At 44.4% G+C, this 26,223-nt stretch overlaps 1 protein-coding gene across 1 annotated transcript in view; it reads right to left on the bottom strand.

Annotated features, from left to right (window-relative positions):
- The window catches only part of LOC110516825 (IgLON family member 5), a 159,680-nt gene that overhangs the window by 15,977 nt on the left and 117,480 nt on the right, over nucleotides 1-26,223 (bottom strand). Inside the window, exons 2-4 of the mRNA XM_021595161.2 lie at nucleotides 18,482-18,560; nucleotides 7,956-8,188; nucleotides 5,984-6,103 (exon numbers count right to left, since the gene is read on the bottom strand). Of these exons, the coding sequence (XP_021450836.2) occupies nucleotides 5,984-6,103; nucleotides 7,956-8,188; nucleotides 18,482-18,560 (432 nt within the window). The remainder of the gene's footprint in view (nucleotides 1-5,983; nucleotides 6,104-7,955; nucleotides 8,189-18,481; nucleotides 18,561-26,223) is intronic.

Raw genomic sequence — 26,223 nt, 5'->3', positions numbered from 1 at the left:
TATTTCTAAAGCCCTTTTTACATCAGCCGATGTCACAAAGTGTTATTCAGAAACTGTAGTGTATGATATACCATTGTGCTTGCTCTGAGTTACGACTTCGATTCTATGTAAAAAACACAATTTTAAATGTTGCTACTTAAGACCGAATCGAGCTGGTCGGTCACAAATGGATCACAATATTGTCTTTTCAACTTTGGGTAATAAACCAATAGCTTTTGCTCATGACGAGAGGAAATGGGTGTGGTGGCAGCAGCAGGAACAGCAGCGTCAAGTGGGAAAAACTTGGTTCTTCACAATAATTTATGGTAAAGAATACAAGCTATTTTCTCTGAACAGGGGAATAAAACCATCAACAGATTCACAAAGGTTGAAGAAGCAATACTCCAAGCGCAGCTCCGTTCTACTTGTCAGACATAGAGAACTGATACTGTATACTGGTTGTTGGGTTGGGATTGGTGCGGGGTGTGGTAGGTTTGTGGGTGACTGGTCTGTGGATGATTCCTCATGTCTTACTCACTGTTAGAAATAATTATGGTCCAAATTGGATGTTAGGTACTATATTTATTGAAAATTATATGAATCCTATAAATTAAAAGGGCCAATCAATTAGCTTAATTTCTCAGAGATCAAATTATATTCCTTCCATTTGGTGCCTAATGAACACGACCCAGGTGTAAAATAAAGTTGCCCTAGATGCTGATTTATGGTCAGTTTGGGGGTTTTGCCAGGTTAGGATTTGGAGGAGGTGGAAGCTGATCCTAGATCTGTGTTGGAGTTACTGAATGTCCGTGAGCAACAGATAAGCAGATAGTGAAGCTAGGGACTGAGGCTTGACAACAATGTTACATCACTACTTCACAAAGCCTCAACAGAAATAAGTAGGTATTTATTTCTAAACGTTGGCCACACCAAACTCGACAGGGGTAACAGTGTGTGCGTCACTATGCAGTAAGAACAATACGGGGCTGTTATGTGGCGTTGACAAAACTCCCTAGTGCCCTGACAAGCGAATTAGTCTGTCTCACACTTCAGCAGCCCTCGTTTTCCTCTGGAGACGTGCCGGCAAAAGTCTTTACCGAGTCAAAGAGGCCGGCAGGCTAGAATATATTGGCTTTATCCGCCTAAGGGAATGGATGCAGAGGTGTTATTAGAAGGACAGCGACGAGAGGGAACGTTGAGGAAACGTTGCCCCATTGTGTGTCTCCACAAAGCCAGCTGTCTGTCTGGCAGCCTCCAAGCTCCAACACCATTAAGCTTTTCTCCTATTTTCCCCATTAAAGAAGCCAGGCTGTGGAACACGACATAGTACATAATCTGTCTGCTAACAAGGAAATCCACAGCTTAAATTGCTGCTCAGTTATCATAATTCAAAAATGTAAAAAGCCAGCCAGTCAGTGGACCACTGGCCTCCACACACACACATACACACACACGCACACGCACATGCACACACACACACACACACACACACACACACACACACACACACACACACACACACACACACACACACACACACACACACACACACACACACGCAGTGTTGTCGAGCAACCACCCCCCCCATACACACATGTGCCTGCACCCGGGTAACAACTGACACACACACACACACACACACACACACACACACACACACACACACACACACACACGCAGTGTTGTCGAGCAACCCCCCCCCCCCCCCACCCCCCCCATACACACATGTGCCTGCACCCGGGTAACAACTGACGCAAGACACTCTAAACGGTAGCGATAATTCCTGTCAGAGATTAGCGCGGAGGTTCCAATTGAAGATTATACTGGGGGATTATTAGCTGCGGCTACTGAGCTGGAGATGATTATCTGCAGCTGCTGCAGTGGCGGTACAGCCTGCCGCCCGCCACCCTGTAGCGAGTAGTGGCAGCGGTGGCGAGACGCGCTGGGCGTTTACAGCAATGTTATTCACTCATAACATTAGCCTAATACATTTGGCTCCCCTGTGACATCTCCGTTGACGCTGGCTGAGCACCCACTCTGCCCCTGGGGAAGAAGGGGAGGCAAGGGAAGGGAAAGAAGCCAGATCCAAATCACTGAGACACAACCAGGGCTGCCGAAGACATTTAAAGAGACTGGCCTAATATATTATAGCTTCTAGAAAGGAGGGAGAGAGAGAGAGAGAGAGAGAGTTAGAGAGAGAGAGAGAGAGAGGGAGAGAGAGAGAGCATCAATCAACAGTAGTGTAACCATAGTATCACATGTAGGGTTTACTAAAGAGCAAGACAGAGAGAGAGAGAGACTGATATGGCTCACAAGAGAGCGAGAGAGAGAAAGAAAGAGATAGAGACAGAGAGAGAGAGAGAGAGAGAGAGAGAGAGAGAGAGAGAGAGAGAGAAATACAAAAAGAAACAGAGAAAGAGAACGAGTGCTCGAAATCTAAATAAAGAGAAAGGGAAGTCCGGTCGGGGTATTTCATGTGAACTTTTGTGACTAGTTTCATTCTCAGCAGCTGTATGATGTAATATGTCAGAGCACAGCATCCTCCTTACCCCTCCCTTCATTCCCTGCTTCCCTCTGACTTATCGCTGACCGTTCCTCCACAGCGAGATCATATCAGGGAATCAGTCAGTGAATTTTCAGTTAATTTTCAGTGAATTTTCATAGCTCTCACAATGGCCTGTAAAATAGTACAGCTCCATCAGATGCTTACACAGACACTACTGGAGGAAGACCTAGGGCTAAATCAACGTTTTACATTTTTTTATTTGATCTTTATTTAACTAGGCAAGTCAGATAAGAACAAATTCTTAGTTACAATGACGGATTACCAAAAGGCAAAAGGCCCCCTAAACAGTTCCATATTCCTTATTTAATGCATCACTTTGTCCAGGACCCAGAGGACTCCCCTAAGCCTCTGATTAAAAGTAGTGCACTATATAAAATATATGGGGTGCTTATATTTCTCCTGTTTCACACATTTGTATGTGTGTATGAAGTATGAAATGGAAATGTGTTCTCTGCTCATCCCACTCCCACTAAGAGTCAGAGTCATGGCCAGGGATTAGCCACTATTGACAGTGACCCTGGAGCAATTAGGGTTAAGTGCCTTGCTCAAGGGCAGATTGACAGATTGTTTCACCTAGTTGGCTGGGGACTCTAACAAGCACTCTTTTAGTTACTGGACCAATGATCTAACCGCGAGGCTACCTGCCACCATACAGCAACTGAAAGGTTGCATGTTTAATCCCCTACTCTTGAGCAAGGCATTGCTCCAGGGTTGCTGTCAATAATGGACGTCCCTTTCTCTTTATTTCAATTTCGACCACTCGTTCTCTTTGTCTTTTTTTGTTTCTCCGTTTCTCTCTTTCTCTGTTCATTTTTGTCTTCCTCTTTCTCGCCTTCTCTCTCTTTCGCTTTTCTCATTTCCTTTCTCTCTCTCTCTCTCTTCTGCATTCTCTATCTTTCCCCCCCCCTCTCTCTCTCTCTCTCTCTCTCTCTCTCGCTCTCTCTCTCCTTTCTAGAAGCTATAATATATTAGGCCAGTCTCTTTAAATATGTCTTCTGCAGCCCTGGTTGTGTCTCAGGGATTTGGATCTCTGGCTTCTTTCCCTTCTTCCCCGGGGGCAGAGGTGGGTGCTCAGCCAACATCGACGGAGATGTGTGGGGGTGCCATTTCAGACGCAGGCCTGGACTCCCACCACCAACCAAACACTTAGAATAGACCTGCGGGGAAAAGAGGAAGCCAGACAGATGATTGAAAGGAAATAGGTCAAAGTGAAACTGTAGTCCATTTCCCTATAGGACGTTGACACTTTATGAGCACTGAGCAGTCAGACTCAGTTATATGAGTTATATTGCAGTGGAGTGTTTCTGTCGCAAAGGTGGTCTGGTTCTTTCTAGCTCTATCAGCAGTAGTCGAGCATCTGGCAGGCATTGTTTGTTTGACTGAGACCATAGTGAATGGGGTCTGATGCGATGGAGTGGGTGGGCCAGAGAGCATCGATGTGGCGTGCTGTTTGGCGATTAAGTGAGGAGTGTGTGAGTGAGGGCATTTGTCTGTGTTAATGTATGTGTGTGTGTGTGCGCGCATCTTATCTAATGGATGAGATGTCCAATGATAAGAGCTTGATGTCTCAGATTTAATGGGGGTTCAGGTGATGTCTGTGAAAGAGTGTGAATGGGGGATTGAGATGGTATCAGTGAGAGATAAAGTGGGCAGGAGCAGTACTAGGAGCAGTGTTTACACGTCTGGGTTGTATTCATTAGGCATCCATTGGAAGAAAATGGACTGACACAGGGAGGGACTACCTGTTGTTTTCCATTGCAAAATGTTTTAAAACTATTTCTGTTGCCAGCTCTAATGAATAAGGGCCCTGGCGACCAGGGGAAAGACGCCCCCACGGTGCCACCATGCCAGGTGCAGAGGATTGTCTTAAAGTTGTGTGTGTCTATACCTATGTAGGGGTCCCACTGTAATCTATCCACCGATGCAGTGTCTGAATAGAGTGACAGATGCATTGTCTTGAAGGTGTGTGTCCCGACTCCCTCCACGCAGGCGGGACACCCCACTACCACTTTGTCTCCCACCCACTGCAGTGTCTGAATAGAGGGACAGATGGTTCGCAGCTTCTCACTGTTTCTCTAGGCTTCTCTTTCCCCTCCCTCTTTCCTCCCCATCACCACTCCCCCAGCAGCCCATGGCTTCGCTGCAGTGACTCCCACAGAATAACAATGCCGCCATATCTCACACTGCAAACTGAAGGGGTGTGTGTGAGGGAACGAGGGAGGGGGAGTATAGTGATGACAAGGAATAACTGCTGTACGTCTGCAGACAAGCACAGCAAGTGGCTGTAATGTTCTTTAAGGGCGTGTGTGTGCGTGTGTGTGTGCGTGTGTGTGTGTGTGTGGTGCGTGTGTGTGTGTGTGTGCGTGTGTGTTATCAGGCCATAGAGAGGAGATGGAGCAGGACTCCCAGCTACTTCCAAGCTGTTGCACCCCCAGCAGGTCACTGTAACACAGTGTAACACTGTGCTAAACCTATCTAACGCCTAGCAGGGTAACCTCAACATGCTCAACACATTCTATGACATGCATCAGCATGAAATAAATCATTTAAAAGCTTACCATTGACGGTGGCGGACATGGTAATAGGATAGGAATCATTTCACGAACAAATCTAAATGGATATGACTTAGCTTGTTAGACGTTTTATCACGACCACCCTCGAAACCAATGTATAAATAGTGTTCTAATGACAAACATCATTATTAACATTGTTGACATGGTGAAGGCGGTGACAGTGAGGATGGTGACAGATGCTGATGATTGTGGCTGGCATGCATTATTTGTGGATAATTATGTGTGATGTGATGTGTGGGTGTGTGTGTGTGTGTGATGGTGGGTGTGTGGTGTGTATGAGAGGGAACTAGCAGCCACAGCTTGGGTGTGATGGAAATGGTAACACGGGCAGGTGACAGAGACAGGAGACAGTGAACATGGGACACTTAAAGGGACTGGGACAGAGGGTAGGGGACGATGACAGAAAACAAGGACAGAAACAGGGGACAGGCAGGGGACAGAAACAAGGGACTGGGAACAGGGACTAGTTAGTACAACTGGGAGAGGAGACATGAGGACTGGGTACTACGACAGGAGACAGGGACTGGTAAAGGGACAGACAACTGGGAGAGGAGACATGAGGACTGGGTACTACGACAGGAGACAGGGACTGGTAAAGGGACAGACAACTGGGAGAGGAGACATGAGGACTGGATACTATGACAGGAGACAGAGACAGGTAAAGGGACAGACAACTGGGAGAGGAGACATGAGGACTGGATACTATGACAGGAGACAGAGACAGGTAAAGGGACAGACAACTGGGAGAGGGGACATGAGGACTGGGTACTACGACAGGAGACAGGGACTGGTAAAGGGACAGACAACTGGGAGAGGAGAAGTGAGGACTGGATACTACGACAGGAGACAGAGACAGGCGTCTTACATTTGTTCTCCTTCCAGGTGACAGTGGGTTCAGGTCGTCCCACCGCCAGACAGAAGAGGTATACGTTGCCCCCCTCGTTCACTGACACGTCTTGGGAGATGTTGACGATTCTGGCTGGCACTGCAAGACGAAAGAGTTGGGTTTTGTTGACAGTCATGACTTGACAAAAAAGAGGAACTAGACCTAAGCTGCCCTCCCCTCACTGTTTGCAAGGTATGAACAAGGTATAAAACTGAAATGACAAGCATAAAAGCAAGGGGTCACCAAAATAAAAATACTACTAATGACAAACACGGATTCTCTGACTACTATTATAACAAGACAAAGCTATAGAATGTTCTTCACTTTGGTGTTGAATATAGGGATGGAAATCTTCACTCAAGGTCTAGAAGTTTCTCTCTTTGGTAGTTGCTTTGTTTTGTCCTTTTCACAGCATGACCACCATCAAATGCTGTTTTGCTCTAAATTGCCATTCCAGAGCAGGCACTATGCATATAGTTAGATAGATAACTAGATGGCCCTTGAATTTAAATGGCCCATTATCGTTGCTTTTAATGAGCTTGGCCATGAGGCTGTTTTTCTGCAAAGCATCTAACTACAGGATCCCATTTTTAACTCTGGCCAGGCGAAAATACTCTTGCGATAAAGCAAAGATTGGAGCCATCGCTACCCCACCGTGGCCATCACTGTTTGATGCAGTGACTCTGGGGTGTAATTATATTGTGTGATATCGCGGTTAAGACTGAAATTGGAGGCGACTTGGAAACTAGGGAAACATGGTCATCTGTGTGCCCATTTGCCCTGCGGATAAATGCTTCTCCTTGGCGCCTGCACTGTGTGAACAGTCTGTTGGAGAGTGGCTGGCTTAGCCTTCTGGGTAATCCTGCCTGCACCCTGCCTATATACAGACACACACGCATGCAAGTACTGTATTCGCACGCACGCACCCACGCACGCACGCACACGCACACGCACACACACACACACACACACGCACGCACACAGTCACTAGACTGCTGAAACGTGCCCAGCTTGCTCTCTCCCTCTCCATCTCTGCAGCAGCATGGTGTGTATGTGTGTGTGTGTGTTGGCTGTTGATATATACCCTAATATTTTTCATTTTTATTCCGCCGGTCTTGTATTACTGTGATATGCTAGTACACAAGGTACAATATACATAACAATTGACACATGCAGGGAGAAAAGGTCTGCAATCCATCAGCCGAGCAGCCGGGCGCCAATAAATCACGTCACTCAGGATCAGTCAAACTCTCACTCACTCCACCGTTGCCTTGACGATAGGCCCAGATCTGGTCCTGCACTGTCAATTATTCAGTCAGGCAGTTGGACAGCCTACTGTATAGCCGCCCATATCGTCTTACCCACTTACCCCAGGATCTACCCACCCTTCTCAGTTCTGAGGTAAACTTGCATCAGTGCTAATGTATTGGCTCGAGGCACAGTTTCTAAGGACTCGGTTGGCTGCCTTCTTTGCTCAGTCCAAGGCTCCATCCACTGCACAACACTAACAAAGGCCTTGGGTCACTTTACATTTTTTTTTGTAAAGTAAAAGTAAAGCTGTGTTTACAATTGCTGGACTAAAACCTGGAGGTGAATAAATAATCCCGTAAATAAAGTGGTACGTGCCCATTACAGAACCAAGTACAATAAGTACTGTAAACACATTCAAATATAGCAATTAAAGGGCTAATACATCTAAATATTTGCATACTTACCCTGTAAACAGTCAATGGACAAAGAGAAAGATAAAGCCATTTTCCCCTGGCTGCTGTCATCAAATCCTAACTCGTTATGCTGTTCTTGTCCAGAAACCAAGTCCATATCCCCCAAATGAGCATGTTTTAAATATCCTTTGACAAATTCATTGATATACGCAACCAATGTCAGACACTTTGGGATGATTTGGGCTTGTTTTATTCTATCCCATCTTTCCCCCCCACCAGGGACTCACCTTGGACGATGAGGAAGACGTGGGCTATGCGGGGCTTGTTGCTGGCCTGGAAGCTGCAGGTGTACAGCCCCTCGTCAGCCACCTCCACTCTCTCTATCTGGATGGAGAAGTCACTAGTGTTACTGTTGACCAGCGACACCCGTCTGTCCAGCGACCACTTGTCTGTCCCCGCAAACAGGATGTTTGAGCGGTTCAACCACGCCTTGTGGGTCACCTCCTTGTCGATTTTACACCTTTGAGATGGAGGGGGGAAAAAACAGGGGATGAGACAAGACCCAGATCATTTATTAATAATCATTTATTTCACTTGAATAGCGCTTTTCATTACAGAAAATAATCTCAAAGCGCATAAAAATTAAAACAAAGAAACAACACATTTAAATTTAGATGGTAGAGATGGATATTGAATGTCTCTATTTGGCATGGGATAAAAGGCTGGGAGTTGAGGCAGTTTGGATTGGAAAGGCAGTGTAGCTTCAGAGGAGGGAGGGAGCATCAGTAGAACAGACAGAGAGAAACAAAGACAGTCTGACAAACAGGCCCGGAGCGCTTTTTCAGTGCACCGCATCTGCTTTTCCTCCATTGGACCCGCTCTTCTGTAAGTACTGGTCCTCCATTGCCTGGGTGATGCTACGGCTGCTGAAAAGTGCACGAAAAGCCACCACATCTTGGCAGTGGTTAAGAACAGTCCCCGAGCCTCTTCTGCCATCTCTGGCCACAGCATCCAGTACTTGTTTGAATTCTTCCCGATAGATGAAGCTATAAAGCCGGGGCTGCATTATTTGAATCCAAACAGCCAGTTAGCTAGCTAACTATAAGACAAAAATAGGACTTTTGATCCCAATTCTGCAACTCTGAGACTCAAGACCACAAGATGTACAGTAAGTGATCAACCCCCACAACAGTCAACCCCCCCCCCCCCCCCCCCAAAAAAAAAAAATGCAACAACAAAAACGTACATAAGTACAATATTTACAGAGCTCTCTGCCTAGGTGACCACACGGCACCAGGGAAACTACGGAACATACTCTACATATATTGAGGTGAGTCTGTATGTGCTTATGTATGAACAAAGATAGCATAGACATTTGTGAGGAGGAGCAGAAGTGAACCCTGGAACCCCAAAGAACTTCCGATGCGTTTGAAAACAACAGCTGTTCCATCGCGGCTGTAAAAGGCTAGCTAGATAAGCTAGCTAACGTAGTGTAGTTGTTTTCCCCTGCTCAAAATTACAACCGAGGACAAATCTATTTTTGAAAATGAAAGTTGACAGATTTCCCAAAGAAGCATCGTAAAACAATTGCCTGCATGGAAAGTAAAATTAGTAGCGGGAGGTGGCGGCTCCAGGATGATGTGTATAGTTCTAGAAGAAGATGGCCCGCCCGCTGTTAAATCTCCCAATTCACTGATTTATTGACAACGTTTCGATCCGAAACGGATCTTGGTCAGGTCAAACTAACTGAGTGCTCATGTCCCAAAATATACACATTTCACCTCATGTGACCATTTGCGGACATGACGCATGGTGGGTGCAAAAACAAGTTGTGTATCTCTAATCATTTAATAACAATGAGATGGGTACACGTAGTAGTTCCAGAAAATAATATATATTTACAAAATGACCTAGTGGGTAACCTGGAAGGCAAGACAAATCAAAGTGACATATTTATGTAAACTCTAGGAGACGTGGTACACAAATGGTGAATCTAATACAATTCTCTAATACAATTCTCCTCAAAACTAGAAGTTTTAACATATTCAATGCCAATGTGTCTCAAAGAGCTAATGTTGTGACGAGCCTCCATGAAATGTGCAGCCACAGGGTTTCTCTGGGCAAGGGTCCTGATATGACTCCTGTGTTCTGCTATCCTTGTTTTCAGAGCTCGTTTTGTTTTTCCTACATACATAACATAGACCACAAATACACGTGATCAGGTATATCACATTTTTTGTATCTTAATGGCCTTGCCCGTAATAGGGTGATTGAACATTGTGCATTTGTTCGTAAAGTTACACTGGGTACATCCGCCACATCTAAAGTTACCGTCTGGCACATTGTCTAGAAAGGTATCACGTGCCACTGGAGGACGATTAGACCTCACCACTGATGTTGGGGGAGCGTCTGAAGACTACCCACGGAGGTTCTTTAACCTTTTTTCCCCAGTTGTGGATCAGTGCTCAATATGTGCCAGGGCTTTTTAATGATGTGGTCAAACTGTTTACCAAGTGGGGAGTATTGAAGGAAGTATTTAACACGCTGGTCAGGAGGGCGGGGAGGTTTTGGGCGTGAGGCTGTCATCCTTGGTCATATTTTTATAACGTTCCCTTGCGTCTTGCAGCCATTCCTCTGGGTAACCCTGCTGTCTGAAATGCTAATCCAGACAGTCGGCTTGTTTGTCATAGTCACTCTGTGTACTACAAATCCTGCGTATGCAACTGTATTGGCTAACGGGGAGGCTCTTTTTTTAGGGGTGTAGGGTGGAAGCTGTCTCCTCATAACAGGGAATTCCTGTCTGTCGGCTTCTTGTATAGATCCGTGCTAAAACCACCCCCTCCCTCTTAATCAAAATGTAAAGAAAACGTATTTCATTCACATCAAAGGTGAGGTGGAATTTCAAAGGTTTACTGCTTGTATTGATTAAGGAGTGGAATTGATGAAGTTCTCCTGCTGTGCTCTGTAATAGAACGAATACGTCATCAATGAAGCGTTTGAAGGCCCAAATCCCTGTCATTTGCGTGAAGAGAAGATGGAGAAAAAGAGGACAGAGGTCGGGCTGCATTCGGAGGATTCTTAGGCGATTGAATAAACCCCCATTGCCATCCGTTCTCCTAGCTAACATGCAATCATTGGAAAATAAAATCGACGACCTACGACGAAGATTAAACTACCAACGGGACATTAAAAACTGTAATATCTTATGCTTCACCAAGTCGTGGATGAACGATGACATTATCAACATACTGGCTGGCTGTTTGTATTAATGTCCCGTTGGCAGTTTAATCTTCCTCGTAGGTCATCGATTTTATTTTCCAAGGATTGCATGTTAGCTAGGCAGGATAGAACAGCGGCGTCTGGTGAGACAAGAGGGTGGCGGACTATGTTTATTTGTAAACAACAGCTGGTGCACGGTATCTAAGGAAGTCTCAAGGTTTTGCTTGCCTGGAGGTAGAGTATCTCATGATAAACTGTAGACCACACTATTTACTTAGAGAGTTTTCATCTGTATTTTTAATAGCTGTCTACATACCACCACAGACCAATGCTGGCACTAAGACCGCATTCAATGAGCTGTATTTCGTCATAAGCAAACAGGAAAAAGCTCATCCAGAGGCGGTGCTCCTAGTGACTGGGGACTTTAATGCAGGGAAACTTAAATCTGTTTTACCAAATTTCTATCAGCATGTTAAATATGCAACCAGAGGGAAAAAAACCTCTAGACCACCTTTACTCAACACACAGAGACACGTACCAAGCTCTCCCTCACCCTCCATTTGGCAAATCTGACCATAATACTATCTTCCTGATTCCTGATGCTTGTCGGATGTGGCAGGGCTTGTAAACCATTACAGACTACAAAGTAAGCCCAGCTGAGAGCTGCCCAGTGACACAAGCCTACCAGACGAGCTAAACTATTTCTATGCTCGCTTCGAGGTAAATAACACTGAAACATGCATGAGAGCATCAGCTGTTCCGGAAGACTGTGTGATCATGTTCTGCACAGCCGATGTAAGTAAGACCTTTAAACAGGTCAACATTCACAAGGCCGCAGGGCCAGACGGATTACCAGAACGTGTACTGCGAACATGCGCTGACCAACAAGCATTTTCAACCTCTCCCTGTCCGAGTCTGTAATACCAACATGTTTTAAGCAGAACACCATAGTCCCTGTGTCCAATAACACTAAGCTATCCTGACTAAATGACTACTGACCCATAGCACTCACGTATGTAGCCATGAAGTGCTTTGAAAGGCTGACATCAACACCATTATCCCAGAAACCTTAGACCCACTCCAATTTGCATACAGATCTACAGATGCACTCCACACTGCCCTTTCCCACCTGGACAAAAGGAACACCTATGTGAGAATTCATTGACTACAGCTCAGCGTTCAACACCATAGCTTATTGATTAGCTTTGAGGGCACTAAGGACCCTGGGACTAAACACCTCCCTCTGCAACTGGATCCTAGACTTCCTGATGGGCCGCCCCCAGGTTGTAAGGGTAGGTCACAACAAATCCGACACGCTGATCCTCAACACAGGGATCCCTCAGTCCCCGCCTGTACTCTCTGTTTACTCATGACTGCACGGCCAGGCACGACTCCAACACCATCATTAAGTTTGCAGGTGACACAACAGTGGTAGGCCTGATCACCGACAACGACGAGACAGCCTATAGGGAGGAGGTCAGAGACCTAGCCGTGTGGTGCCAGGATAACAACCTCTACCAAGCATTCCCCCATTTTCATCAAAGGGGCTGTGGTTGAGAGCGTCCAAGTTCCTCACCAACAAACTAACATGCTCCAAGCACACCAAGACAGTTGTGAAGAGAGCGCGACAAAACCTATTCACCCTCAGGAGACTGAAAAGATTTGTCATGGGTCCTCAGATCCTCAATAGGTTCTCCAGCTGCAACATTGAGAGCATCCTGACTGGTTGCATCACTGCCTGGTATGGCAACTGCCCGGGCATCCGACCGCAAGGCAGTACAGAGTACAGTACATCACTGGGACCAGAGCGCCAAGTCTAGGTCCAAGAGGCTTCTAAACAGCTTCTACCCCAAGACATGACTCCTGAACATCTAATCAAATGGCTACCCAGACTATTTGCATTGCACCCCCCCCCCCCCCCCCCCCCCACCCCATATTTTACACTGCTGCTACTCTCTGTTATTATCTATGCATAGTCACTTTAATAACTCTATCTACATCTCAATTACCTCGATTAACCAGTGCCCCCGCACATTGACTCTGTACCGGTACCCTCTGTATATAGTCTCGCTATTGTTATTTTACTGCTGCTCTTTAATTACTTGTTCTTTTTATTTCTTATTCTTATTCATATTTTTTAAACTGCATTGTTGGTTAGGGGCTGGTAAGTAAGCATTTCACTGTAAAGTCAACACCTGTTGTATTCGGAGCATGTGACATACTATTTGATTTGATTTGTTTCCAGAGTCTGATATGGTGCAAGAATGGATTGTTATGGCTGAAAATCACGTTCCTCTCAAACAACCCCACATACAGATTAGCATAATTTGGTGCCATTTTACTACCCATAGCAGTTCCCTTCTGTTCAATGAATATGTCATTTTCAAATATGAAACATTTCTTAGTCAGAACAATCTGAGCAAGTTCAACAATACAGTTAGTGCTAGTGAGTGTACCAGTGGGTCGATGACTAAGACAGGCTTCCCTGGTGGGGGATATTTGTACACAGGGATTGAACATCAAAGCAAGCCATAAGCGTCTCCCCAGTGATATTGTGCATTGTCTCGAGGTTGTTAATTATGTCCATAGAATCGCGTACATATGCACGGAGTGACACCACACTGGGAATTAGAAAGAAATCTCCAAAAGCAGAAATATTTTCAGTCAATGAGTCAATGGTCACAATAGGTTAATTACGTTAACCATCTATTCTAGCTAACGTCAGCTTGCAAGAACGGGGGGGGGGGATTTCTGTGTTCATATTTCAGAAGGACATATGGATTCTTTAGACATTTCGAATGGTTAAAAAAAAAGCGGGCTGAGGGCAAATTGAGCCACTCTACAAATGATTACTAACCCAAACACAGTGGGGAACAATGAGGGCCTTCTTATAAAATAATAATTATGATTTGAATTATATTATTATTTTTTAATTATGTTCGGATTTAATCTCTTCAGTTTTTGTTGGGAAGGGTTAACACTGAAGAGATAAAAGATCCAATCAGGATTTTTCTTTTGTGGTCTCTGGGGAAATCTAGCTAGATAAGTCAGCTGTGTTAGGGCAACATTTCGGAGTGACAGTGCAATCAACCAATCACATTTTGACTTGTAATGGGTGGGACCGATTTTACAAAAAAACATATGGCTATTTCTGCCTTCTCAAAGGCCAATAGGTCACTGTGCAATAGAGAATGGTAGTTTGGCCTCCCGGGTGGCGCAGTGGTCTAAGGCTGTGCCACCAGAGATTCTGGGTTCGAGCCCAGGCTCTGTCGCAGCCGGCTGTGACCGGGAGGCCCATGGGGTGGCGCACAATTGTGTCAGCGTCGTTAGGGAGGGGTTGGCCGGCAGGGATATCCTTGTCTCATTGCGCACTAGTGACTCCTGCGGCGGGCCGGGCGCAGTGCACGCTGTCCAGGTCGCCAGGTGTACGGTGTTTCCTCCGACACATTGGCTGGCTTCCGGGTTGGATGTGCGTTGTGTTTCGGAGGACGCATGGCTCTCGACCTTCGTCTCTCCCGAGTACATACGGGAGTTTCAGCGATGAGACAAGACTGTAATTACTACCAATTGGAAACCACGAAGTTGGGGAGAAAAAAGGGGTAAAAAAAAGAGAATGGTAGATTTCCCACAGATAGCTAGCTATCCTTTGTTGTATGCTAGTTTGCAGCGGCTGCAGCAAATGTTATTGAGTAGGATGTTGTTGCTAATTTGTTAGCTTCTCCCTTTTCAAGAAAAACTTCAACAAGAAGTTAACCTTTTACTGCAGTGGGCTAAAGTCAGACAGAGTGATTCTTGGTAGTCTTAAACAAATCTACTTTCAAACAAAAGTATACACCTCACACACATGGTTATGGGCTTAAAAAAAGACACCTGTACCATGTGAGTGGAACACAAATAGCCTACTAACCAAGACTTCGGACCAAACTTTTTCAATACCTGGTTTGCATACCCATTGTTGCCTTAGTTAGCATTTATTGGTAGATATCATAAATTGAACCGGCTTTCCTACCTACCCTACCCACTACCGATGACATTCTTCTGTGAGCTGCTCCATTTCATAACCAGTTGAGAGCTGTGTGCGTTGGAATGCCCTCACATGTACAGCGCATGTGAATATACTTTACATGCTTTGCGATTGTGCAGGCTACTTTGTGCATCATCGTTGCTGCCTTTTCAGCATCATTACTTCAGTCACACACTGAAGGCCTAGGTCCGATAGGTTCGCCACTGTGCAAACATGTCGATAAAGCATTCAGGCCCGTTCCCTTTTTTCACATTTTGTTACGTTACAACCTTATTCTCAAATGGATAAAAAATAATAATAAACCTCCTCAATCTACACACAATACCCCAAAATGACAAAGTGAAAGCAGTTTATTAATTTTTGCACATTTATTCAAAATTAAAAACAGAAATAACTTATTTACATAAGTATTCAGACCTTTTGCTATGAGACTCGAAATTGAGCTCAGGTGCATCTTGTTTCCATTGCTCATCCATGAGATGTTTCTACAACTTGATTGGAGTCCACCTGTAGTAAATTCCATTGATTGGACATGATTTGGAAAGGCACACACCTGTCTGTATAAGGATCCCACTGTCGACAATGCATGTTAGAGCAAAACCCAAGCCACGAGGTTGAAGGAATTGCCCGTAGAGCTCCGAGACAGGATTGTGTCGAGGCACAGATCTAGGGAAGGGTACCAAAACATTTCTGCAGCATTCAAGGTCCCCAAGAACACAGTGGCCTCCATCATTCTTAAATGGAAAAAGTTTCGAACCACCAAGACTCTTCCTAGAGCTGGCCGTCTGACCAAACTGAGCAATCAGGGGAGAAGGGCCTTGGTCAGGGAGGTGACCAAGAACCTGGTTGTCACTTTGACAGAGCTCCAGAGTTGCACCGTGGAGATGGGAGAACATTCCAGAAGGACAGCCATCTCTGCACCATCTCTACCAATCAGGTATTTATGGTAGAGTGGCCAGATGGAAACCACTCCTCACTAAAAGGCACATGACAGCCCGCTTGGAGTTTGCCAAAAGGCACCTAAAGGACTCTCAGACCATGAGAAACACAATTCTCTGGTCTGATGAAACCAAGATTGAACTCTTTAGCCTGAATGCATAGTGTCACGTCTGGAGGAAACCTGGCACCATCACTAGCATGGTGGTGGTGGTGGTGGTGGCAGAATCATGCTGTGGGGATGTTTTTCAGCATCAGGGACTGTGAGTCAAGAACGAGGGAAAGATGAACAGAGCAATATACAGAGGGTTCTTTGATGAAAACCTTCTCCAGAGCGCTCTGGACCCTCAGACTGACATCCGACAATGAGACAAGATCGAGACACTCAAAATGTGGTCTCAAGACTGTCTCGAGTACTACAACACTGACTCAAAAGTTAGCTTGATCTGCAAGCTCTTTTTTTAAAATGTGAACCTTTTTTTAATCCGTTGTTTTTTTGCTATTGGGACTGGGCATCAAATTCCAGAGCCCTTTATTGCAGTTGGGTCACTGAGGTGGTCGGTTTTCAATTCACTAACACTTATCATGTGGTTTGTGCAGGCTGAAATATGGTGAGTCGGATGTTATTGTAAACTTTGAAATTAGAAACAAGCATGGTAGCAAGCATTCGTTGTTACACCTCTGTAATTACAGGCTGCAATTATCACCAGTTACAGGGTAACTATGAATTATTACAATTGTTTAGAACACATGTTACAGTGTAATTACACTGCAATAGGGACCCTTTAAGAAGTGTTAGCGTCTTTTTCATTAGACAATTAACGAGGCTAACCATGTTGATGGATACCAGATTGGACTTTTACAGCTACTGTACATGCGTCATGAGATGGATTAGTGCAAGCCCTACCCTTGTAATGAAGGTAGGCCTTAAAGTTTCAATATGCAGAAATTGCTTGTTTTCTGGTTGCTAAGATTCTAGTAGTTCGCCTAATTTCAGTTTATGTGACAAAACAAGCAGTATAGAGAATCATTGTACCATCTGAACTGCTGTGAAATATATTTTAAATAAACAAAAATATTGTGTTTTCAGCTTTTTGACGTTAGTGTACAAAACCAAAAGCAAAAGATGCTAAAACGACTAAACATAAGAACAGCAAGCATAGAAATAGCGCACATATACCAGATCTACCGCTTCTTAGACTTGCTTTCAAAGACGATGACAGATCTATAACTCAAATTTCTATATGAATTTGGTCAGGTCGCAAATGTCACTATCATGAGTGAGTGCGGAAAGGAATATTTTAAAGGTTCAATTTGAATTCATTTCAAATGACATTTTGATCATCCTGTTGCAATTAGTATATGCAATTCAATATTATCACCACAAAGAGTCAGCACTAGCATTCGTAAACAAACCACTAGCCAGGTCTCGTAATGTAAGGTTGTTAATACATACCTAGCACAAGGTAGCGGTTCATAAAAAAAAACAGTATGTTTCTTCATTGAAACTACGAGGGCAATACACCTGGGTAAAATATAGTTGTGTTTTAGAAGAAGCAGATGAAGAGCTAGGAGAGGGGGAGAGAGGGGCTGATAGTGGTAGTTACTGCTGCTACCTAACTTTTGATGTAAAACAATGTGGCGGACCATTCTTGATACACACAGGAAAGTTTTTAGGATGAAAAACCCAGCAGCGTTGCAGTTCTTGACACACTCACGTCGGTCAGCCTGGCACCTACTACCATACCTCGTTCAAAGGCATTTCAACATTTTGTGTTGCTCATTCACCCTCTGAATGGCACACATAAACAAACCATGTCTCAATTGTCCCAAGGCTTTAAAATCCTTCTTTAACCTGTCTCTCCCCCTTCATCTACACTGATTGAAGCAGATAGGGGTCATAGCTTTCACCTGGATTCACCTAGTCAGTCTGTCATGGAAAGAGCAGACGTTCCTAATGTTTTGTACACTCAGTCTATCTATACGTATGTATGAATATAATATTATTTTGACTTTGGAATGTCATTTTCACAGTTTCTGAACTAGAAATGTTTTGTGACATTATGACTACAGTACTGTCCTTCACCACTAGATGTCCTTAGAAGCTTCAGCTGGGGACCAGGCCAGGAGAGGATAAGCCTGAGCGCTTATGTTTAATTGATGTGGCCAGGGTAAAAAAACAAAAAAATCTCTGTGAGGTAGATCACACGGTCTCCAGTGAATAAGCCTCATCTATGCCAGTGATATTACCTTTAATCGCCCGTGCAATGAATAGATGAGCCTGTAAGTATGAAAGGGCATCATATATCAACTACAGGAGACCTGTGGCGGTCTATGGTTCTGGGGCTAGGCAATATGAGATGACAGCGATGGCGACCAGATTTGGAATGACACCTGACCGCGGGTTAAAGAGTTCAAATGTTGATAGACAGTAGACTTTTATGAAGGCCTCGAAGTCCAGGATATTGACAAGATGGCAGTTTTGCTGAGGAACATTTTTCAACCTAGTTGGGGTATACCTCATGGGGTTTGTATGACATTGGATTGGCAATTAAGTCGGCATGATGACAGGTGAAAAAAACGAACAACTTCAACATGTAATTAGTAGGTGCAGGTGTAGGATCAAAGAGTTACCTCAGAATGATGCTCTCTCCTTCCAGCACTGTAATGTTGTCGGGCAGGTGGCCGAATTCGGCTCCGTACACACTTGGTCCTGCCAAGGAAGATGAGAGAAGAGAGGGAGGAGGGTGAGCATGATGCCGTTATAACAACAACAGACGGTCCATTCGCATTCTCAATCCCCAAATCCCCTGGTTGGCATCTCAGTCGCCGCGGTGCTGAGTACCTCATTGATCCAGGTCAGGCTGGATGTGTTTGGTGGTTTACTTAGTTATTTGTCATAAATATACAAACAAAGGTGTTGTAGCGTACGCACTGACCCCCTGTATTATTTAAATAATGATTTGTTTCCCCCCCCACCCCACCCCATGTGTGTGTGTGTCGCATTGAACAGTGTTGATAATGAGCCAGGGGAGGAGGAGGATTCACGCAGGGACGTCAGAGCGTGAAATGAAGAGACACAAATGGCAACAGGAGGGATGTGTACAGTGAGGCTCACCCTGCCTGCAAATAGACACGCACACACACCAAGACAGTCACACAAACGCACGCAAACACACACTACCACAGGAAAGAAACTAAATGGAAAACTGGGGTTGATACGTGTTGGGCATCGCGTGTCTATGAAAATGCCAGTTTTGTTACAAATTTAACCAGAACCATGGTTAATACACATTTACTAATACTGACTAACTTTATAGGAAATGAACACAGGTCTCATAATCAATCTCTCAAGCACAAGCCCACGTGCTAGTGAGTAGCCAGCTAATCTTTATACTTCCAAGTTTAGCCAACTTGGCTCTATTTGCTAGATGACAAGGTGGAGCAGTTGAATGGTTATGAACACCCCCTTCTCTGTCCGTCTCCAACTGTTTGGACAGCATGCTAGCTTATCCACTTTGTTCAGAATGGGAACGAGTTTCCAATTCCTTATATGATAGTGTTTGATGATTTTAGGACAATTATAAAACACAGACTAGACAGCTAGTGTAAGTCTTTGGCTACAATGTTACTAGTGGGACATAGTACCACAATGCCACGCGAGACAACCTGAGCATTCCTTTTCCAGAATCAATGTTCATTGATACTCCTGTTTTAGTAGTGCCTGCTCTACCTAAAAAGGGTATCAATAGAAAGGTTAATTTCTCCTCTATTACAGTAAAATAATGACTCAATGTGTTTCGGTGTCCATACGACCGATTCTGTTAGACCAAACCTCAAATGCAAATACAGAGTTGAAACAATAGTGTGTGATTGCTGCCTGCAATTTGGGGCATTCCTGCATGTGGAACGCCTCGAGCATCCCGTTGTTTCCTGCAATCGAGCATGCCATCTTCATGCTTGTGTGACACTTTTGATATTTTGGATTTCTCCTGATTGTCTATGTGATTCAAATGTGGGTCAAGAGTGGTCTACCGATGTCTACCGATGTCCTAGCTAGCTACCAGTGTCGCCCCCCACCTCCCGGCCTCCTTCGCTCCCAATTGCCGAAGACCTGCCCTCGCCGTCGTTAACAGAACTGTGGGAAAGCAGTGCCTGACAGGTGGAGGCGAAGGACACTGTCTACCGGTGTCCTAGCTACCTATCCAGCCTGCTGTGTACCAGAGTCCTAGCAAAACAATGTACCAATAGAAGTATAAAGAGGTGTTCCTGCAGATGCAGGAATTAGACTTGGGCGGTATACCGTATATACCATATACCGCATACTCCGCATACTCCAGTATTTATTTGGAAATAGCCACAGGATGTTTTTTCAATACCGGTATTGACGGTATTTGAATATTTGTAACTACTTTTTAATTATATACCTGCAGTCAATTTGTGCAATACGTTAGAAGATAAAGCAGGTGTGTCCGGCTGTGTATTGACAGGGGTCGCGTTTTATACTGAAAGTCAACCGTGTTTTTTTTTGTTTGTTGCTTCAATAGAGTGATCAGGGACTTGCAACTACAATTTTCTTTCACAGAAAATACATTAGTGCCACACCTTCAGCAGAAAATAGCCTCATTTTCATTAGATGACAACAGAAGTGCAACGCTATTTGGCTGGCAGCCACACAAGTAGGCAACAACTATGCATGGCAGTCATACTGTATATATCATAGAAAGAATGTAGATTTCCTAATGTTTTTGTTCAAGTCTTGCATTTTACTGGAGAAAAGTAGGCTAGCTACACCTATAAAAGTAGCAGAGAAAAGTAGCTACACGTCAGTCAGAACACTGCTGATAGAATGCCCGTTCGTGAATTCTCATCCAAGTGGAGAAAGGCAACTGAAGCACAAAATCAGTTCTGATGCCCAGCAGAAACTCCAATAAGAAGCATTTGAGATCTGCGTTTACAAAACGCAGCAAGATATTTCTGATGCGTGTCATATTTGTTTTGCTGTATGAAAAACCAAGCATTCTGCAATAACACAATCCCTAAGTTTAACTTGCTAGTTATCTAAGTGGCTGAATTAATAAGGTGACAGGTGGCATCATATCGTGTTGGCTTTCTGCTGTGTTCGAGAAGTCAAAGCCCTTTTGGATGAGTTATCTGTGCTGTCACTGCTATTTTTAGACGTTCTTGCATTTTTTTTTCTCCTCTCGGTTCTCGGCCAGTCTGCTCCTCCCCCATCTTCTCACAGAGCAGGCAGGCAGGTTGCCCTAGCGACTCCAGACTCCTCACAGACACAGGGTGTCTGCTCAAGAGCTAGTACTGTTCATTTACACAATGTCTCTCATTCACATTCGCTTGTAAATGTCCAAACTCACCAAAAATGGGGTTTGGGTAGCTCCTACCTATATATGTATACCTTTATGAGCGGGACTGCCTGTCTTCTGGACGCAACTGCACCCGTCTCAGCTGAAACTGCTTGTCAGAGAGGAAGAACTGATCTCTCATCTTTGTTGTTGTGAGTGACAGGGGGAGGGGCTTGGTGTGTGTGTGTAAATGATAAAGTTGCACACAGCATAGAAGGAGCGAAGGAGATGAGACCAAAAAGACAACATGAGAACAAGCGGACATAAATGCTCATATTTTCAAAATGACGAGGCTACAGTACTTCTGAAGCTTCCTCTCCTTGAATTATATTTTGGAAATTTGCATCAACTGACTCTGCAAACGAAGATAACAGCAGCCATACAGTGCTATCTTAGCAGTGATATACTGAGGCAGGTCTATACTCTGCATGACACCAGCTCTGTCCCTCCCTGCCAAATGTCAGCATGCGCATCAAGTCTGAGGGTCATGTCTACATTTGACCTCAAAAGTTTTTGGGGGGGTTTTGCATTTTAGCTAACCCTAACCCTTTTCTTAACCTTAAACCTAATTCTCCTAACCTGCAACGTTAATTCTCCTAACCTGCTGCGTAAGATCTCCTAAACCTGCTACGAAAAGTCAATTTTGACAAAAGCGAAATCCCTTCTAGACAAAACCCTGTCTGAGTCCTTCCTAGATCGTCAACCAATCTCTCCTCCCTAACGTGTCCATAATATCTCTATGCCGGTGCTGCTGCTGCCGCCACCGCCTTGCCTCTAAGGTTTAATAAACAGCGAGTTATGAGAAGAAACGCTGTGCGGTCAGGAGTTAAGAAGCACCCGGAGGTTTGTCTGATTAATGCAAAGAGGTGCGCTAAGACAATACGCGCTAAGCTTGGCAAGTGTAATTCCAGGCAGAGAGGGGTCTGAAACGTGACAGTTGTAAGCAGTGCAGCATCTGATGTCCAATTGCTCACGTTTTTCATTTCAACACGGGCTCTTGGTGGAATCATGGCTTGATTGCACAGCGTAATGAAAAGGGGCAGGCATTCCGATTCGCGTCACGATCTCATAAACAAATAGCTAAAAAAGAAGGTGAACCTAATTATGGATGGAAATGACGGTCAATGGCAATGGGAAATTAAGAGATGTATTTTTCCAAAGTATTGAAATGAATACAAAGTCTAAACAGAGTAGTTGTATTAAGTTGAATATGAGTGTGTGTGTGTGTGTGTGTCTGAAGATCCACCAATTTCCATGGTCCTTCGAGACAGTTATTGTGTGTGCGCGCCTGTATAGTGTGCGTGTGTGCGCCTGTATAGTGTGTGTGTGTCCCCAGTATGTGCGCATTTGCTTTAAGTGTGTCAGCCACCAGCAAGGACAGAGGACAGGCCATCCCCCAGTGAGAACTAATGGCGCCTTGAAGGATGGAGAGGGATGGAGAATGCCCATGAAAATCCTCCGCTAAAAGCCATAATCACATTAGCGTGCTGCTTGCTGCTTGCTGCTGTGCTATCTAGGCTGGCCAAGAAACCCAGGAAGGAAGAACACACTGGCTGCATCAGCATTGCTACCTCTCACTGCATGGGGGAGGGGAGACATTAGTCATTGTGTCCAATGTACTGTATAACCAAGGACTAGGAAATGTCACCATCGGTAGGTGTTTGTTAAAGGCCAACTGAACGCAAAGTGTTTCTGGTTGAAAACTGCCTATGTGGCATCGATGTTAGTCAGAAACACAAAAGTGTAAGTGGAATCACTTTGGTCATAAAGTCAGTATATTCCAAAACAGAGTTTTGTGAGATTTGTGTAAATGAGGTCATCAGAACGTACATGAGGGTCCGGTTTGTTTTTACAATCACGCCCACTAACACGGGACGCCTAGGGAGAATTGTCATGCACGGAAAAACAGCTGCGTTGATTGCACTCCAGCCAATCGTGGGAGCAGAACATCCAGGCAGTGAGACAGACCTGCACGTTACGCAGCGCCTATATCCTGTATCCTTATTTATCCTATAATAATTCAGACTATTTTGAGGAAGTGGTAGTGGCTATGTTGTTTTTACTGTGACTCAAGAGGGACAATCTCATTTTTTTTCTTAATGACCGGCAGAAAATCAGATGCACAATCGGTATGTTAAGCCGCTCTTTAAGGTTATTTCTATGAAACAACCTTGGATATACTGTATCCTATACCATGCTTTGTGCACGTGCCACACTGCACAGTAGGCTATATTACTGTGCGTCCTCAGTTGTTCTTTCTTAGTGCACTGCATTGTTTACTAGGTTTTTATTTAGGTTCATTTAATTCAGTACCAGGGCTCAGCTCAAAGGCAGGTGGGACACATGCTGGAGCACACAGACATAAGTAGACACACACACACACACACACACACACACACACACACACACACACACACACACACACACACACACACACACACACACACACACACGCAAATGATGTATGCATAAGCTGAAACCTGAAAACAACACGTAGAAGGTTACACACCAGAGGGCTGCTATTCCCTATTCCCCACTCAATTCCCATTTTTACAGCTCAATTGTCACCTTGATTCTAAAACCTGTATCACCCTGCCTTTACCCTCCCTCACTGCACACAGTGTTAACCAGGTCAACACACACAGCCCACACTTACTCAGTCACACTCACCCACAGGCATGTGTATATTTACAAACAGAAACACACAGCAACTGAGTCAGTTATCGACACACAGAAACACACTCACTCATGCATACACGCCATCACAACCCCTGTCCCCTCTGTCACTCACTTAGAGCGTGCGCTGTGCATAAAGGCTGCCGCTTTGACCTTGGTAGGGGGGATGAAGGGCATCGCATCGAAGACGAGGAGCTAAAGGGACGTGTGCGATTGTCTGTGGTGTCTCACCACTGGACAGTTGGATGTGCGGAGTCAGGGTCCTGTCAATTAAAAAACTACACAGTCAAGAAGGGGGGTGTAAGGGTTGATGAGGTGGACGAAGGACAGATGACGACAGAGCGTGAAAACACCTGCTAGACTGCACATGCCCGCCACACTTCAGCATTAATAACACAGGGAGAGAGACGGAGAGAGAGAGAAGCAGCAGTCCAGGTAGAGAGATAGAGAGAGTGAGCGAGAGAGTAGGCACAACTATGACAACATAACCAACAGAAACGGGTCACAACTCCTGCTGCTCTGTCGCTCGCTGGGTGTGTACATAGTCAATGGTAGGCTTTGAGGGGACTCGTATGGTAGGTACACCTATAGCTCATCTCTTGGTAGTAATACCGTAGACTACTTTATCACTGACCTCAACCCAGAGTCTCTCAGAGCGTTCACAGTCTGACCACTGACACCCCAATCAGATCACAGCAAAATCACAGTCTACTTGAACACAGCAATATGCAATCATGAGGCATCAAAGCCAAAGGAACTGAATAATATTAAGAAATGCTATAGATGGAAGGAAAGTAGTGTGGAAACATACCAAAAAACAATTAGGTAACAACAAATTCAATCCCTGGACAAAACAGTTTGCTGTAATAGTGAAGGTATTGACTTGGCAGTAGAAAACCTAAACAGTATATTTGACCTCTCAGATTCCCTATCATACCTAAGGTTTCTCAATTTCTTTCTTAGGTTTCATCAAACCAATCTTACCAAAAACAGAGACCCAGAAAACTTGAGCCTACTCCTTCAGTATGGTGAATCACTAAAATGATACAGAAATAACTTCGTAAAAAGAAGGAACAGCATGTCAGAAATCAGCTCAATGTAATTGAAGAATCCATAGACTCTAACCACTTCTGGAAAAATTGGAAAACACTAATCAAACAACAACAATAACGAGTTATCTATCCAAAACTGAGACGCATGGATAAACCACTTCTCCAATCTTTTTGGCCCTATAACAAAGAACATGCAGCAAAAACAAATATATGATCAAATACAAATCGTAGAATCAACTACTAAAGACTACCAGAACCCACTGGATTCTCCAATTACATTTAATAAACTACAGGACAAAATACAAACCCTCCAAACATAAAGGTCTGTGGTGTTGATGGTATCCTCAATGAAATGATAAAATATACAGACCACAAATTCCAATTGACTATACTTTAACTCTTTAACATCATTGTTAGCTCTGGCATCTTCCCCAATAGTTTGGAACCAAGGACTGGTCACCCCAATCCACAAAAGTGGAGACAAATTTGGCCCCAGTAACTACTGTGGGATTTGCATCAACAGCCAACTTGGGAAAATCCTCTGCATTTTCTCAGTGAAAACAATGTACTGAGCAAATGTCAAATTGGCTTTTTACCAAATTACCATACGACAGACCACGTATTCACCCTGCACAACCTAATTGACAAAGAAACAAACCAACAAAAACAAAGGTAAACTCTTCTCATGCTTTGATGATTTCAAAAAAAGCTTTTGACTCAATTTGGCATGAGGTTCGGCTATACGCACTGATGAAAATAGGTGTTGGGGGGAAACATACAACATTATAAAATCTATGTACTCAAACAACAAGTGTGTGGTTAAATTTGGCAAATAAAATGTGGGGTGAGACAGGGATGCAGCTTAAGCCCCACCCCTTTCAACATATATAGCAACGAATTGGTGAGGGCACTACAACAGTCTGCAGCATCCGGCCCCACCCTACTACAATCTGAAGTCAAATGTCTACTCTTTGCTGATGATCTGGTGCTTCTGTCCCCAACCAAGGAGGACCTGAAGCAGCACTAGATCTTCTGCAAAGATTCTGTCAGACCTGGACCCTGACAGTAAATCTCAGTAAGACAAAAATAATGGTGTTCCAAAAAAGGTCCAGTTGCCAGGACCACAAATACAAATTCCATGTAGACACCATTGCCCTAGAGCACACAAAAAAACTATACATACCTCGGACTAAACATCAGCGTCACAGGTAACTTCCACAAAGCTGTGAATGATCTGAGAGACAAAGCAAGAAGGGCCTTCTATGCCATCAAAAGGAACATAAAAGTC

The sequence above is a fragment of the Oncorhynchus mykiss genome, chromosome 3 (genome assembly GCF_013265735.2).
Source record: "Oncorhynchus mykiss isolate Arlee chromosome 3, USDA_OmykA_1.1, whole genome shotgun sequence".
Taxonomy (NCBI): Eukaryota; Metazoa; Chordata; class Actinopteri; order Salmoniformes; family Salmonidae; genus Oncorhynchus; species Oncorhynchus mykiss.
Note: the sequence above shows the minus strand (reverse complement) of the source record. Positions and strands in the feature narration are given on the sequence as shown.